General features: G+C 42.9%; 1 protein-coding gene across 5 annotated transcripts in view; it reads left to right on the forward strand.

Moving 5' to 3' along the window:
• The window catches only part of LOC137377653 (H(+)/Cl(-) exchange transporter 5), a 125,664-nt gene that overhangs the window by 43,357 nt on the left and 65,527 nt on the right, over window positions 1-16,780 (forward strand). For 2 of the 5 annotated variants that reach the window (XM_068047545.1, XM_068047546.1), the window contains exon 2: window positions 5,247-5,410. The exons of 2 other annotated variants lie outside the window; for them this stretch is intronic. In XM_068047545.1, the coding sequence (XP_067903646.1) occupies window positions 5,263-5,410 (148 nt within the window). In that variant the 5' untranslated portion in view covers window positions 5,247-5,262. Of the gene's footprint in view, window positions 1-5,246; window positions 5,411-14,149; window positions 14,348-16,780 lie in introns of those variants that run through there. One more of the 5 variants, XM_068047547.1, reaches the window with a different exon arrangement.

A 16,780-nucleotide genomic window follows, 5' to 3' on the forward strand; every position in this document is an offset into this window, starting at 1 on the left:
TCTTGTAGCACAGCCAGAATACTCTATTATGTAGAGGTGATGAAATGCAGAAACTTTCATTTACTGGATACATTTGGGACTTTATTTGCTGGAAACAGAACTTTCCTTTCCTTAGCTTGATTTGTTTATCACAGTGTGTACTCTGCTTTAGGAGCTTGATGTTCTGCCAAAAAATACATATACTCTTTTAAAGATTTACCTGCAGTGAAATGGATTTTCTTAATTATAGTAGATCGTATAGAGAACAACTTGGTGTATAAGGAAACTGAACTATATACTGGAGGTCCCAGCTGCTCCTGAATTTTCAAGATTTGCCTGGAGTTGCACAGATCTGGTCTGGTTTTGCCCCAAATTGAAGCCTGATGAGGGATGTAAGCATCGCATATGCATGATGCAAGCTGTTGGTAGAAAATTCAATATTCAGTGTTATCGAGCAACTTGTAAAGTGGCAGCATAAGAAATTACTGGTATCCATATATCCGAAAGGATGTCCTGAAAGTTTGTGGTCTGTAGAAGTGTAACTAAGTAACTTGTAATTGCAGCTTTGATTAAACTTATTTTACAGAAACAATCCTAAACAAATTTTAACTTAAAACAGATGTTCTATTAATTTTAAATTGCATTCTAATGCTTTATGAAGTTATCTTTCTTTAAAAGCTTTACTGAAAGTAGAAATCTTGACCGTTCTTTGAGAAATTAAAAAGGACACATTTTACATTTTTTCCTCAAATTTTCTCCCCTGCCTCTGATATCTCACTAATGCTAGCATTCTTTGAATGTGAACAAAGACAGTGAATTACGCCTGGCTGTGGGAAGGTGTAACTGATGGCCATAACCTGTTAATTGAACCCTCAAACATTTTACAGCAAAGGTCCCCCTCTGTATCCAATTTATGGTTAATTGTAGTGCTCAGTTGCCATCTTGGCTGAGATCAGCAAGCATAGCATAAACATGGATCGAACCTAGAATTTTCCTGGTCTGCACAGCTTAATATGCTTCATACTTTATTGATACATGGAGGCATTGGGAGGTGTCTTGTAAAAAAAAAACTGCAAGTATGATTGTAGATATGAGTGCAATTTCTATTTCACCAATCCCAGAACCAAAAGCAGTTCTCCCTTTCACCAGTTGGATCCTAAAATTGTGACCAATTGATTGAAGACCTGTGTTTCAGCAAATCACAGCCCAGATTTTGGCCCTACAGCTGTGTCTCTAGTCTCGTTTCTGATATTTTTGTAAGAAAAACAGTTCTTGCAACATATAATTAACACAGTTTCTCTGCCCCTTCTCCCATCTCCCAATCAAACTGAATTAATTTGTAACACATACTGAAGCTTAGAAGAGTCATCAGTTTTTTTTTTCAAGTATTGCAGTTGTAATTCCTGCAGTAATATAATTATTAAGACTTCACACAATTCATTATAAGGAGCTTTACTTTAGCCTGGCCTCCTGGCCCTACGTTTGGAGCTTTTGGGCCCAAGTCTTCCACACACTTCCTTCAAATCTTAGCCTTCTTAACTCCTTCCCATCCACAGAAAGGTCACTCCCACATTTGAGGGGTGATTTTAACCCTAAATCACCCAGCAGAAATGAGTTAGTATATTCTTCAGTGGAATATTGATAAGTCCAATGTCATTGTTTTCAGAGCCCACTATAAACTCTCCTTTCTTGCCACTGCCTGCCCATTGCTGAGGCTGAACAAAATGATGTGCAAGCCAGCACTAATTTCCCAATGCTGAGCTTCAAAATAAATGTCCTAGTCATCTTACTTCCATCTCCAGAACATTGTCTGCTTCCACCTCTTTATGTACCATACCACCAATGAAGTGCATATCAATGCCTTGTCATCTCCAAATTCGATTGCTCGAAGCTTTCCTGGCTGGTCTTCCATTACACACACACCCCATCTGCCTGCCCCAACAAACTCAAACTCGTTAAAAATGCAGCTGACCGTTTCCTGTAATGCTCCCTGTACTTCAATGTATCCAATTTAAAATCATTGTCCTTATCTTCAAATCCTTCCGGAGCCCTGTCTCACCTACCTCTGCACCCTTTCCCATCTTTTCATCTCCTCTTGCATCCTTCATGCTCCCCCCCCCCCCCCCCCCCCCAACTCTGATCTTGTGTATTCCCTTTACCTTTGCTTCATCATGTATATTAGAACATTACAGCGCAGTACAGGCCCTTCGGCCCTCGATGTTGCGCCGACCTGTGAAACCATCTGACCTACACTATTCCATTTTCATCCATATGTCTATCCAATGACCACTTAAATGCCCTTAAAGTTGGCGAATCTACTACTGCTGCAGGCAGGGCGTTCCACGCCCTTACTACTCTCTGAGTAAAGAAACTACCTCTAACATCTGTCCTATATCTATCACCCCTCAACTTGAAGCTATGTCCCCTCGTGTTTGCCATCACCATCCGAGGAAAAAGACGCTCACTATCCACCCTATCTAACCCTCTGATTATCTTATATGTCTCTATTAAGTCACCTCTCCTCCTCCTTCTCTCCAACGAAAACAACCTCAAGTCCCTCAGCCTTTCCTCGTAAGACCTTCCCTCCCTACCAGGCAACATCCTAGTAAATCTCCTCTGCACCCTTTCCATAGCTTCCACATCCTTCCTATAATGCGGTGACCAGAACTGCACGCAATACTCCATGTGCGGTCTCACCAGAGTTTTGTACAGCTGCAACATGACCTCGTGGCTCCGAAACTCGATCCCCCTACTAATAAAAGCTAACACACCATATGCCTTCTTAACAGCCCTATTAACCTGGGTAGCAACCTTCAGGGATTTATGCACCTGGACACCAAGATCTCTCTGTTCATCTACACTACCAAGAATCTTCCCATTAGCCCAGTACTCTGCATTCCTATTACTCCTTCCAAAGTGAATCACCTCACACTTTTCCGCATTAAACTCCATTTGCCATCTCTCAGCCCAGCTCTGCAGCCTATCTATGTCCCTCTGTACCCTACAACATCCTTCGGCACTATCCACAACTCCACCGACCTTCGTGTCATCCGCAAATTTACTAACCCACCCTTCTACACCCTCTTCCAGGTCATTTATAAAAATGACAAACAGCAGTGGCCCCAAAACAGATCCTTGCGGTACACCACTAGTAACTAAACTCCAGGATGAACATTTGCCATCAACCACCACCCTCTGTCTTCTTTCAGCTAGCCAATTTCTGATCCAAAGCTCTAAATCACCTTCAACCCCATACTTCCGTATTTTCTGCAATAGCCTACCATGGGGAACCTTATCAAACGCCTTACTGAAATCCATATACCACATCCACTGCTTTACCCTCATCCACCTGTTTGGTCACCTTCTCGAAAAACTCAATAAAGTTTGTGAGGCACGACCTACCCGTCACAAAACCGTGCTGACTATCTCTAATGAACTTATTCTTTTCAAGATGATTATAAATCCTGTCTCTTATAACCTTTTCCAACATTTTACCCACAACCGAAGTAATTCACATGTCTTGTTCCTACATTGTAGAATTCCTTCCCTCTGCCAATACTACTTTTCCCTCCTTTTTAAAAAAAAACTTCTCAAATACATTGGGTCAGGGTTTGCAGTCAAAATAACAGGAGCTAATGCCACTCGCTGTTATTTATGCCCAAATGGTACACCAAATTCAGGTGAGGAGTAGATATGCATTTAAATGCCAATATCCAAGAGTTATTGTGCGTGTTGTGTCACTCCAACATTAGCTTTACATAAGCAGCATTTCACTGTTTACTTTACCATTGAAATACTTTGAATGGTATGAAGTTGCTGTATTTGTGTGGTAGATACAGAATAAACTCGCCACAGAAAGTTAAGTCAAGTAACTTCAAGTCCCAAGTGCTGTTAAGGTGATAAGTATTAATTGCTACTAAACAACTTCCCCATACTAAAATCTAACTCAAGTCTCATTCCTTTGGGTTTTAATTGTTGGAGGTATAAAAAATTATAACCTTTTAAATGTACATTTTTTTACTTTTCCTTTCTGCCTCTTCTCTCTATCTTAATCTAATCATTTTTCCTTCTCTTTCTGTGCCTGATCTGACATTGGATTCACCCACTCTAATTACACTTCCTTCTCCATACTTCGATCTGATTAATTAACGAGTTACATAATTTTCCTTCAATGTGCTGTTATCAGCTGTCACTTTCAGCAATTTGCCAAGCAAAGAAATTAAATACCTAAATGAGCAAGGACAAGTCGAAGTAATGCTGTTAGATACACTGCTGCTGTAAATTATGGCCTACTGGCTCAGCTTTCGGTGGAGCGGCATCTTGCAACATGACCCATTAGTTAGACATCTTCTCTCACCCTCAGCGCCACAATTATTTACCCTATTAATTGTTGGACTTGTGAGCTGATAACAGTGCAGTGAGGGCAACGGGACATCTGGGACCTGGATGAACAATGGGTCCAACAATCTATCTCCTTAAGCAATGAGATTTAAGCATTGAGAAAGAAAGAGAAGAATGACAGGCACAGAAAGAGAAACGAGGAGAGGGAAAGAAAGATCAAATTGAGAGATTTTAAAAAGAGGCAAACGAAATGTAAGAAATAGCTTAAATCTTAAAATCCCTAACAACAATTTACTAACTGTAAGAATAAGACTCCAAAATTTAAATTGTTCCCTTTCTGGGCCAGAGAGGTTGCATGGCAGAAACACAAGTCTTCTCTTTAAAAAGGTACTTATGCTGTTATTTACCGGCCCTAACTTCTGTGACAAATTTAGTTGGCAGTTAACTTCATGAAACTCACAGGGCAGTTGAGAGCAAGTTGGCATTGCCATGAATCGAAAGACGCAGGGGCATAAATCATCCAGCAACTTGCAGTGATTCAAAATTCATAGGGTGTGTTCCTCACAAGAAGTTGCTGGGCAATTTACACATTAGTAACAACATGGACGTGAAACATGCTGTTATTTTGGCAGCAAATGCTGGGCCATTGTTTCCACCTAGACTTCAATCATTTCTCCTAACTTTCTCCTGTCTGCCCTTCTTGTTATTTTTCTATAAATTGCTCTAGGATGCTTTGTTTAAGGTGCTTTGTGAGTGCAAGTTGATGCTGAGCACAACATTTACCACAAAGCACCCTGTGCATATTCTGGGGGTGTGAAATAAGGTATAAACATTAAAACTCTTTGTACCACATATTTTTGCAAATCAAATTTAGTTTAGCAGTTTTCTAAACCATTACCTGTGTTTCCTAATTTTTTGTTTTGCAGATTTTAGCAGGTAAAAATGGCCAAAGATCAGTTTTACCGAAGAGGTAGTTTTAATAGCTACCAAAGCAACACAAGTGATGAAGATATGGTGGAGATTGCAGGAGCACCTCTGGATTTTTCTTTGGCAGATGATGTTCCTCCATTAGACAGGGAGCCACACGAAGGTATGGAGCAAGCAAACCTGCAAAAATTTCAGCGTGTGTGTGTGAGAGGTTATGTTTCCAATTATTTTAAGCTCATAACATTGAATAGTTGTAAAGTAGTTAATCATAAGATTGTCATAGAACAGCTTTATTTTGAATTATCAGTGCTTGTAGTCCAGTCTGGTTTCATTTTATTTTGCATGCTATGGATGAAGAATTTCCTAGTAATTGGTTGCAGATTAATTTTTTGTAAGCCATGTGTTAGTAATCTAACAATCCTTAATTACTTTGCAAAACTTTAAGTAAAAGAGCGACATATAATTGCTTTCAGGAAAATTTGCTGTGTTTTTAAACAAAAAACCGAATGAAGGTTAATTTATACAAGTTTAGCTAAGGCAGCAGTGAGAACACTATTTTTCTAGAGCACTCTTGGTGAGGGAAAGGAAGATTGGGCAGGGTTTCAACTCCTGATAGCTACCCAAATGACAGAAATCTTTCAAATATACAACTGCAAACATGTTATCTTTTGCCAGTGAAGAACAGAAATGGGCATAGGGTGAGGGAACTTTAACTTTCACTTTTAAAGGATTTACAGCTGTTTAAAAAATTGAAATTGTAAGTATTTATCAAGTTAGTGCAGCATAGGCCAGTGGGTTAAAAGATTATTCATGGCTCAATAAATCTTCAAATTCTTATCTAGATATATTGACAATGCATTGAAGAATAAGGATGTGAAGTGATTATAAGTAATTCATGAAGCAAAGTGCTTTTAATACAATTAAAAACAATTAAACTGGTGATTTTTTTTTCATCCATTTTTATTTGTCATTTTATCAACATTTAAATTTGGATAAACTTTGCCTATCATTAAATTGATGTTTGTGTGTCCTTCCTGTCATTTGTTTGAGCAGATGATGCCATCTCTGAAATTGCAGGTTGATTACACAAAATTGGTCCTGTGAATTTATGTTGGGAGTGAAAAAGAGTGTGCATTTTTATAACATTTTTCAAACCCTCGTAACACTGAAGCACTTTACAGTTAATAATTTACTTTTTGAAGTGCAATTATTACTTTATTGGCAATTGTAGCAGTCAATTTGCATACCAAAAGGTCCCACTAAGATTGAGGGATAAATGCTGTGTATGACATTGGTGTCCCTGCTCTTCTCTGTGGGAGTGGCAGTGACACTATGGGAGTGGAATGGATTTCCCCCTCTCAAGATGTCTGCTCATTTATTCCTTCACACCCTCAACCAATGTCCACCCTTGTGCCAGGAAGTCAACTGAGCTGGACTGCTGTGGCAACAGTATTCAGGCACTCTTAGCAGTCACCCACTGCAGCCACAGCAGCTTTCCACCTCCCATGCACCAGCCACTGGGGAGCACCTTTTTTATTATTCGTTTGTGGGATTAGGGCGATGCTGGCAAGGCCAGCATTTATTGTCCATCCCTGATTGTCCTTGAGAAGGTGGTGGCGGGCTGGCTTCCTGAACTGCTACAATCCTTGGGGTGTAGGTACACCCACAGTGCTGTTAGGAAGGGAGTTCCAGGATTTTGACCCAGCAACAGTGAAGGAACGGCGATATAGTTCCAAGTCAAGATGATGTGTGGCTTGGAGAGGAACTTGGTGGTGGTGTTCCCATGCATCTGCTGCCCTTGTCCTTCTAGGTGGTAGAGCGGGTTTGGAAGGTGCTGTCTAAGGAGCCTTGGTGGGTTGCTGCAGTGCATCTTGTAGATGGTACACTCTGCTGCCACTGTGCATTGGTGGTGGAAGGAGTGAATGTTTGTGGATGAGGTGTCAATCAAGTGGGCTGCCTTGTCTTGGATGTTGTCGGGCTTCTTGAGTGTTGTTGCAGCTGCAGCCATCCAGGCAAGTGGAGAGTATTTCATCACACTCCTGACTTGTGCCTTGTAGATGTTGGACAGGCTTTGGGGAGTCAGGAGGTGAGTTACTCGCCGCAGGATTCCTAGCCTCTGACCTGCTCTTGTAGCCATGGTATTTATATGGCTACTCCAGTTCCGTTTCTGGTCAATATTAACCCCCCATGATGTTGATAATAGGGAATTCAACGATGGTAATGTCACTGAATTTCAATTGGAGGTGGTTAGCTTTTCTCTTGTTGGAGATGGTCATTGTCTGGCACTTGTGTGACGTGAATGTTACTTGCCCCTTATCAGCCCAAGCCTGGATATTGTCCAGGTCTTGTTGCATTTCTAAACGGACTGCTTCAGTGTCTGAGGTGTCCCAAATGGTGTTGAACATTTTGTGCAATCATCAGCGAACATCCCCACTTCTGACCTTATGATTGAAGGAAGGTCATTGATGAAGCAGCTGACGATGGTTGGGCCTAGGACACTACCCTGAGGAACTCCTGCAGTGATGTCCTGGAGCTCAGATGATTGACCTCCAACAACCACAACCATCTTCCTTTGGCTAGGGGCGCGGCAAGTTCTGGAGCACAGATCTTCAGCACTATTGTCGGAATGTTGTCAGGGCCCATAGCCTTTGCAGTATCCGGTGCCTTCAACTGTTTCTTGATATCACATGGAATGAATCAGATTGGAAGAAAACTAGCATCCATGATGTTGGGGATCTTAGGAGGAGTCGGTGGCGTAGTGGTATTGTCACTGGACTAGTAACCCAGAGACCCAGAGTATTGCTCTGGGGACATGGGTTCAAATCCCACCACAGCAGAAGGTGGAATTTGAATTTAATTAATAAATCTGGAATTAAAAAGCTGGTCTAATGATGGCCATGAAACCATTGTCGATTGTTGTAAAAATCCATCTGCTTCACTACTGTCCTTACCTGGTCTGGCCTACATGTGACTCCAGACCCACAGCAATGTGGTTGACTCTTACATGCCCTCTGAAAAGGCCTAGCAAGCGACTCAGTTGTATCCAACTGCTACGAAGTCAATAAAAAAAGGAATGAAACCGGACGGACCACCCGGCATCGACCTAGGCACCGGAAGTGTCCTGTCCCACTGGCAGGACAGACCCACCAGAGGTGGCTGCACAGTGGTATACAGTACAGAGGGAGTTGCCCTGGGAGTCCTCAACATTGAATCTGGACCCCATGAAGTCGCATGGCATCAGATCAAACATGGGCAAGGAAACCTCCTGCTGATTACCATCTACCACCCTCCCTCAACTGATGAGTCAGTACTCCTCCATGTTGAAGAGCACTTGGAGGAAGCACTGAGGGTGGCGAGGGCACAAAATGTACTCTGGGTGGGGGACTTCAATGTCCGTCACCATGAGTGGCTCGGTAACACCACTACTGACCGAGCTGGCCGAGTCCTAAAGGACATGGCTGCTAGACTGGGTCTGCAGCAGGTGGTGGGGGAATCAACACGAAGGAACAACTTACTCGACCTCGTCCTCACCAATCTGCCTGCCACAGATGCATCTGTCCATGACCGTATTGGTAGGAGTGACCACCGCACAGTCCTTGTGGAGACGAAGTCCCGCCTTCACATTGAGGATACCGTCCATCGTGTTGTGTGGCACTATCACCGTGCTGAATGGGATAGATTTCGAACGGATCTAGCAATGCAAAACTGGGCATCCATGAGGCGCTGTGGGCCATCAGCAGCAGCAGAATTGTACTCAACCACAATCTGTAACCTCATGGCCCGGCATATCCCCCACTCTACCATTACCATCAAGCCAGGAGACCAACCCTGGTTCAATGAAGAGTGCAGGAGGGCATGCCAGGAGCAGCAACAGGCATACCTCAAAATGAGGTGTCAACCTGGTGAAGCTACAACCTAGGACTACTTGCATGCCAAACTGCGTAAGCAGCATGCGATAGACAGAGCTAAGAGATCCCATAACCAACGGATCAGATCTAAGCTCTGCAGTCCTGCCACATCCAGCCGTGAATGGTGGTGGACGATTAAACAACTAACTGGAGGAGGTGGCTCCACAAATATCCCCATCCTCAATGATGGGGGAGCCCAGCACATCAGTGCGAAAGATAAGGCTGAATCATTTTTCAACAATCTTCAGCCAGAAGTGCCGAGTTGATGATCCATCTTGGCCTCGTCCTGAAGTCCCCAGCATCACAGATGCCAAACTTCAGCCAATTCGATTCACTCCACGTGATATCAAGAAACGACTGAAGGCACTGGACACTGCAAAAGCTATGGGGCCTGACAACATTCCGGCAATAGTACTGAAGACCTGTGCTCCAGAACATGCCGCGACCCTAGCCAAGCTGTTCCAGTACAGCTACAACACTGGCATCTGCCCTGCAATGTGGAAAATTGCCCATTATGGCCTGTACACAAAAAGCAGGACAAATCCAACCCGGCCAACTACCGCCCCATTAGCTTACTCTCAATCATCAGTAAAGTGATGGAAGGTGTCATCAACAGTGCCATCAAGCGGCACTTGCTTAGCAACAACCTGCTCAGTGATGCTCAGTTTGGGTTCTGCCAGGGCCACTCAGCTCCTGACCTCATTACAACCTTGGTTCAAACATGGACAAAAGAGCTGAATTCAAGAGGTGAGGTGAGAGTGACTGCCCTTGACATCAAGGCAGCATTTGACCGAGTATGGCATCAAGGAGCCCCAGCAAAACTGAGGTCAATGGGAATCAGGGGGAAAACCCTCCGCTGGCTGGAGTCATACCTAGCGCAAAGGAAGATGGTTGTGGTTGTTGGAGGTCAATCATCTGAGCTCCAGGACATCGCTGCTGGAGTACCTCAGGGTAGTGTCCTAGGCGCAACCGTCTTCAGCTGCTTCATCAATGACCTTCCTTCAATCGTAAGGTCAGAAGTGGGGATGTTTGCTGATGATTGCACAATGTTCAGCACCATTCGTGATTCCTCAGATACTGAAGCAGTCCTTGTAGAAACGCAGCAAGACCTGGACAATATCCAGGCTTGGGCTGATGTGTGGCATCAATATAACTTGCCACTTAAGTGTCAGGCAATGACCATCTCCAACAAGAGAGAATCTAACCATCTCCCCTTGACATTCAATGGCATTACCATAGCTGAATCCCCCATATCAACATCCTAGGGGCTACCATTGACCAGAAACTGAACTGGAGTAGCCATATAAATACCGTGGCTACAAGAGCAGGTCAGAGGCTAGGACTCCTGCGGCGAATAACTCACCTTCTGACTTCCCAAAGCCTGTCCATCATCTACAAGGCACAAGTCAGGAGTGTGATGGAATACTCTCCACTTGCCTGGATGGGTGCAGCTCCAACAACACTCAAGAAGCTCGACACCATCCAGGACAAAGCAGCCTGCTTGATTGGCACCCCATCTACAAACATTCACTCCCTCCACCACCGACGCACAGTGGTAGCAGTGTGCACCATCTACAAGATGGACTGCAGCAATGCACCAAGGCTGCTTAGACAGCACCTTCCAAACCCGCGACCTCTACCAACTGGAAGGACAAGGGCAGCAAATGCATGGGAACACCACCACCTGCAAGTTCCCCTCCAAGTCACACACCATGCTGACTTGGAACTATATCGCTGTTCCTTCACTGTTGCTGGGTCAAAATCCTGGAGCTCCCTTCCTCACAGCATGTGGGTGTACCTACCCCACATGGACTGCGGCGGTTCACCACCATCTTCTCAAGGACAATTAGGGATGGGCAATAAATGCTGGCCTGGCCAGCGACACCCACGTCCCATGAATGAATTTTTTTTTTAAATCCACTTGGCACTTAGGCCTGAAGATGGATGCAAATGGTTAAGATTTGTCTTTTGCACTGATGTGCTGGGCTCTCCCATTGTTGAGAATGGGTATGTTTGTGCAACCTCCTCCTCCAGTTAGTTGTTTAATTGTCCACCACCATTCATGACTGGATGTGGTTGGACTGCAGAGCTTAAATCTGATCAATTGGTTGTGGGATCGCTGGCCCTGTCTGTTGCATGCTGCTTCTGCTGTTTGGCATGCAAATAGTCCCGTGTTGTAACTTCGCCAAGCTGACACTTCATTTTGAGGTATGTCTGATGCTGCTCTTGGCAGGCCCTCCTGGACTCTTCATTGAACCAAGCTTGATGGTAATGGTAGAGTGGGGGATATGCCGGGCTATGAGGTTACAGATTGTGGTTGAATACAATTCTGCTGCTGCTGATGGTCCACAGAGCCTCATGGATGCCCAGTTTTGAGTTGCTAGATCTGTTCAACATCTATCCTATTTAGCACAGTGGTCCTGTCACACAACACAATGGTGGGTATCCTCAATGTGAAGACGAGACTTTGTCTCCACAAGGACTGTGCGGTGGTCACTCATACCAATACTGTCATGGACCGATGCATCTGTGACAGGTAGATTGGTCAGGATGAGGTCAAGTAGGTTTTTCCCTCTTGTTGGTTCCCTCACCTGCTGCAGACCCAGTCTAGCATCTATGTCCTTCAGCTCTGCCAGCTCGGTCAGTAGTGGTGCTAACAGGTCACTCTTGGTGATGGACATTGAAGTCCCCCACCCAAAGTACATTCTGTGTCCTTGCTACCCTTGCTGTTTCTTCTAATTGGTGTTCAACATGGAGAAGCACTGATTCATCAGCCGAGGGGGGTGGTAGGTGGTAATCAGCAGGAGGTTTCCTTGCCTGTGTTTAACCTGATGCCATGAGACTTCATGGGGTCTGGAGTCAATGTTGAGGACTCACAGGGCAACTCCCTCCCAACTGTATATACCACTGTGCTGCCACGTCTGGTGGATCTGTCCTGCCAGTGGAATAGAACATACCCGGAGATGATGATGATGGTGGTGTCTGGGACATTGTTAGACAGGCACTAGGGGATTTTACTGGAGTTTGTTTGAGAATGTGTTGGGTTAATTTCAGACCATAAGGATTGGAGAAGTCTCATTCTGTGTTGAATGATGTGCTGAATCTGGGGGAGATTGCTTGTTCAGTTGTGAGATGCTGCAGAGCTAATCTCTGAGCAAATGCATCTCACTACAGATCAGATGGAATGGGACAGTGGCTGCTCAGCAGGAAATGACAGAAATTATCCGCTATTGAAGGGTTCTGGCTGCTGGCATGTTTTGGATCTGGCACATTCTCACCATCCTTATTGTCTTCAGAATCTTGTTCCTTTTCGTGCCGTGGGCTCCCAGGTGTTGCCCCACTGCATGGCAAGCTCAGCACATTAGCACGATTCTGGGCATCCACTATGATCTGTACTGAACCGTACCTCTGAATCTGTCCAGAAAGTGGAAACTCTGCTTCAGCAGACTGATGGTCTGTTTGCTGGGGGCTCTGGTGAAACATAGGTCTAATAGTATTTTCATTCCAGTCTAGAAATTGGGTTGTGCAGTGGTGTCCTCAGCCACACCTGGAGAAGATAATCCTTTTCCCCAAGTAGCCAGCCCTGGACACTCTCACTAGAGTCAAATATTGGGGGGCATGAAGCAAAGGATGAATTCCTCATGACAGCCGCCTGAAAATTAGGTACACACTAGCCTGATGGTGCTGGTACTTATTGCCAACCAGCTACACATTGAGTGAATGGTAGCTCTTGTGGTTGGCATAAATGTCGGTATATTACAGTTGAGCTTGCAAGCCAATGTGGGTGCAGTCGATGATGCCTAACACTCAGATAGGCCTGTCATTTGGGCCAGTCCCAGCACCCTATCCTGCTGGTTTTGGGTATCTGAGAAAATTAAGTCTTTAGCCCTGTGCATTTGTAACTTGTGTAATTCAGCTCCTCCATCACCGCTCCCTCCCTTCTCCTCTTGTCTCTCCACAGATGCTGCCTTACTACTGAGTGTTTAGAGCATTTTCTATTATTTACAGTTGCCAATATATGCAGTATTTTGCATCTTGGATTAATGCTCAGGATCCCCTCACACAATGAGTTTGTTGTGTAAGCTATGCTTTCATTGGAAACTACAAGTGATGGCCAGCTGTTTTCTACAGGAAGAGAAGCTGATGAGCCATTGCTGGAGAGCAGTCTCATTACACCATGAAGTAACTGGCTGTAGTGTGGCATTAGCTAAGGCCTAGGAGCAAGCCAATTATTCACACTCTGCATCAGGGATGGTGTGTGTGTGTGGCTGGTCTGAGGTGACAATAAAAAAATGCATTTTCTTGGGTCACCACTAGGAGACATGGGAGAGCAGGTTGAGGATGACTGTGTGAAGCAGAAAGAATGCTGCTCTTCTTAATGAACAGAGGTTTGTCTCATTTGGTGATACTGAATTTAATTTTTAACCAATCTTGATATGTGTTCTCCTTTCAACAGCAAAGTCCAGGTGTTGTAACATGGAATCCATTACTGTGTAGAATAGGATTAGCTGAAAAGTATTGTTTTTCTTCCATTTATCATTAAGAAAGGACAGAATGTAAATTTTACCAGGCACTGAAAAACATGTGAAACTGAAAATACAAAAATTTTCTAAAAGTTTATAGAAAAGTATATTTACCATACTGTTGTCAAGTAAGCTTCAGTTTTAACTAAGTTGTAGAAGTCAGATGTTTCGTACATAAGCATAATATTTGCAAAACATTAGTTTTATATTTTTATATATAAATTCAATACATTGAGTGCAATCTACTTTTGTTGTACATAACATGTTTAAAATGTCTGAGTCAGTTTCAAATGGTATTGCTTCCTGAAATATTCCCCAGTGATTTATAATGAAGAGTCTGCACTATCACATTTTCTCTTTCAAGTTCTGCTGTTCAAAATATGAAAGGAGAAGGAAAGGCGAAGAAAAAAGTCTCTTGCTCCCAATATTAATCCAGGGTTTAGATCACATGGCTTGACTGGTGATGACTTCACAGGCAGCGTAAGCAGAGCTGTGCAGGTGATTCCAGTCAATCAAATGAAAGCTGCTTTTCGGCAGCTGACATTTACAGCTCGGGTGATTCAGTTGGAATACTTGCCAGTACTAATGAAGTCTGTGGGCTGTACATACCTGCTGCTCTTTTCCTGAACCTGGTAAACCGTATTGCAGAAGAATAAAGCATATGTGGAGGTAGGTAGTGCCTGAGAGGGGGTTGGGTAAGGACAGAAAAGAACCTTGTGCTGATAACGAAATCAATACTAGGACTGCTGTTAATATACTGGGATTGAAATGCATCAAAGCAGTCTTTTGAACCCTGCTGCATTGACTCTGCTTTATTTACAAGCAAAATATTTTTTATTAGGATTGACGGATGTTTGCACTAATCTTATCTGGTTTACAGACCGTTGGTCCTACACTAGCATTTTACTTCCTTGCTTTTAAAATTAAGTCCATACTTGGAATGAAGGTATATATTAGTGTATCATGTAAAGCTGAAATATGATCAAAATAAGAGTTTCCAAATGAAACAGAAATGATTATCTCAATATATAAAGGCTATTATTGATCAGCCTGGGCAGTAAATATGTGTTAATTGCTCTGCAACTGCATCGTTGTATTGTAATTTTAAAACTTAGTTCTGTAAAGAATTAAAAGGATATGTTTTCCTGTGTCTTATATTTTACTGGAGTTTTTCTTTTTGCGTGTAGGAATAACCTTGGACATATTCTACTCTAATATATCGCATTTTCTAAAAATGTATATTGCAGTATAGTTCCTTTTGACCATGTTAAAAAATGTACTATTGTTTTTGACACTTTTTTTAAATTTTGGGCTAAAATGCTTTGAGTTATGCATCTCCTCCCCCTACCTGCTCTGCCAACATCACATCTCAAATGATTCACCAATAGCATTTAAGCAATCTATTGCAGAGCCTAGGGCAGTGTTCTTTTGAGATCCATGAGCACAGCCAAAAATGACTACTTTTTTTGCTTTTTCTCTTCTCACTCATCTGGTGGAACAACTGGCTTACATTTAGCACTTCTCCACAGATTGAGGACTCAGCAAACTGCGCAGCCTTACATGCATCCCACTAATGAGTAGTGCAGTATGGTGGTAGTGATTTACTCTCTTGGATTTATTGGACATATGAAAGAAGAAGAGAGGGTTCAAGATGGATCAGTGCTTGGTTTTCATTTTGTAAAAAAAAAAAAATTTTGGAAACTCCTAATGGCCTGGTGGATAAAGACTCTTTTTGGAGTACAGTCTAAAGATTTCTGTTGATTGCAAGTCGATGCTGAGTTACCTTATCTGAATGGTACAATTAACCACAGCACTCTGGGTAGGGTGGGGAAAAAGCAATCTTCCCTTTCCCTACATTACAAAGTGACTACACTTCAAAAGTACTTAATTGACTGTAAAGCACTTGAGGATGTTCTGAGGTTGTGAAAGGTGCTATATTGATGCAAGTTCTTTCTTTCTAATCACTAGCCAGTGACCTTGCTCAAAAATGTGTTTGTTTGTCTCGGGAAGGTTTACATGGGATTGTGTTGTCTTTTTTCAAGTTAACTATGAATCTCACACCTCCAAAAACTGATCGCCAGGCTTAAGAGTCTCCAAACAAGCTAGTGAGAAATCCACGCAGGTTGATTTTCTGTTTCCTGAATTGGAGTGGGCACTGTTTCCCTAAAAAGACATAACCCATGACACAAGTAACTTCCCATTGTTTGTGGGGCCACCCTAATCAATCTTTTGGAACTTCTGTCTCAATCTATTAGTCGCAGTTAGCAATTGGGCCACATGTGATTGCACACTTGAGTCAGGAAAAATCACTGGTTTATAGTAACAGAATAAGCTTCTTTTATTACATGTTACTCCACAAGGCTCTCTTTAAATGAAAATTGCAAACCAAAGCGAGACCATTTTAATAGAATCATAGTACATTCTGAGGAGGCTCGGAGTCAAGAGAGATACAGGCTGATCCAAATTGACACCAATGGCCTTCATCATGATTAAATATTATTTTTGAATTCCCACTCTTTTTATGCTTTTTGATTTCTTGCAAGGTGCCAATTCAATTTCCTTTGCTTTTGTCTCTGCCTACCTGTCTTTCTCTCTCCTCTCCTTTGCCTCCTCTCTCCCCTTCCAAACTTTGTGTCTTTCTGCCAATCTCTTTGTAGCATGGGATCTCTCTTAACCCAAGCTACAAATAACCTCCATCAAAGATTATGCAGTTCTGTCTTTGTAGGTAGAGCCTTAATGGTAGTATATGAGATATCTTTAAAGTCAAAATGCTATGGGGCTCAGAGCTATTGGTGAATGGGATCACTTGTTGTGGAACCAATGGTACCCCATGCCTGACCAAGAAATCAACAGCCACAAATGCTCTCAAAAACAAACTCAAACAGAAAATGTAATTATAAAAGGTTGTCTGATTAGTATAATACATATGATAAATGATATCATGCATGCAAACAAGTTGCCTTTTTAAGATTCACACAGCAGATAACCTGGTCCTTTACAGTAAGTCTGGATTGTATGCAAACCATGAAGAAATAAAAGTGATCATTGTTGAGCTTAACAAAGCTAACTGTGAAAGTGCTTTTGGTGCTCAGTTGTCCTGTC

Source organism: Heterodontus francisci, chromosome 15 (genome assembly GCF_036365525.1).
Source record: "Heterodontus francisci isolate sHetFra1 chromosome 15, sHetFra1.hap1, whole genome shotgun sequence".
NCBI classification, from domain to species: domain Eukaryota; kingdom Metazoa; phylum Chordata; class Chondrichthyes; order Heterodontiformes; family Heterodontidae; genus Heterodontus; species Heterodontus francisci.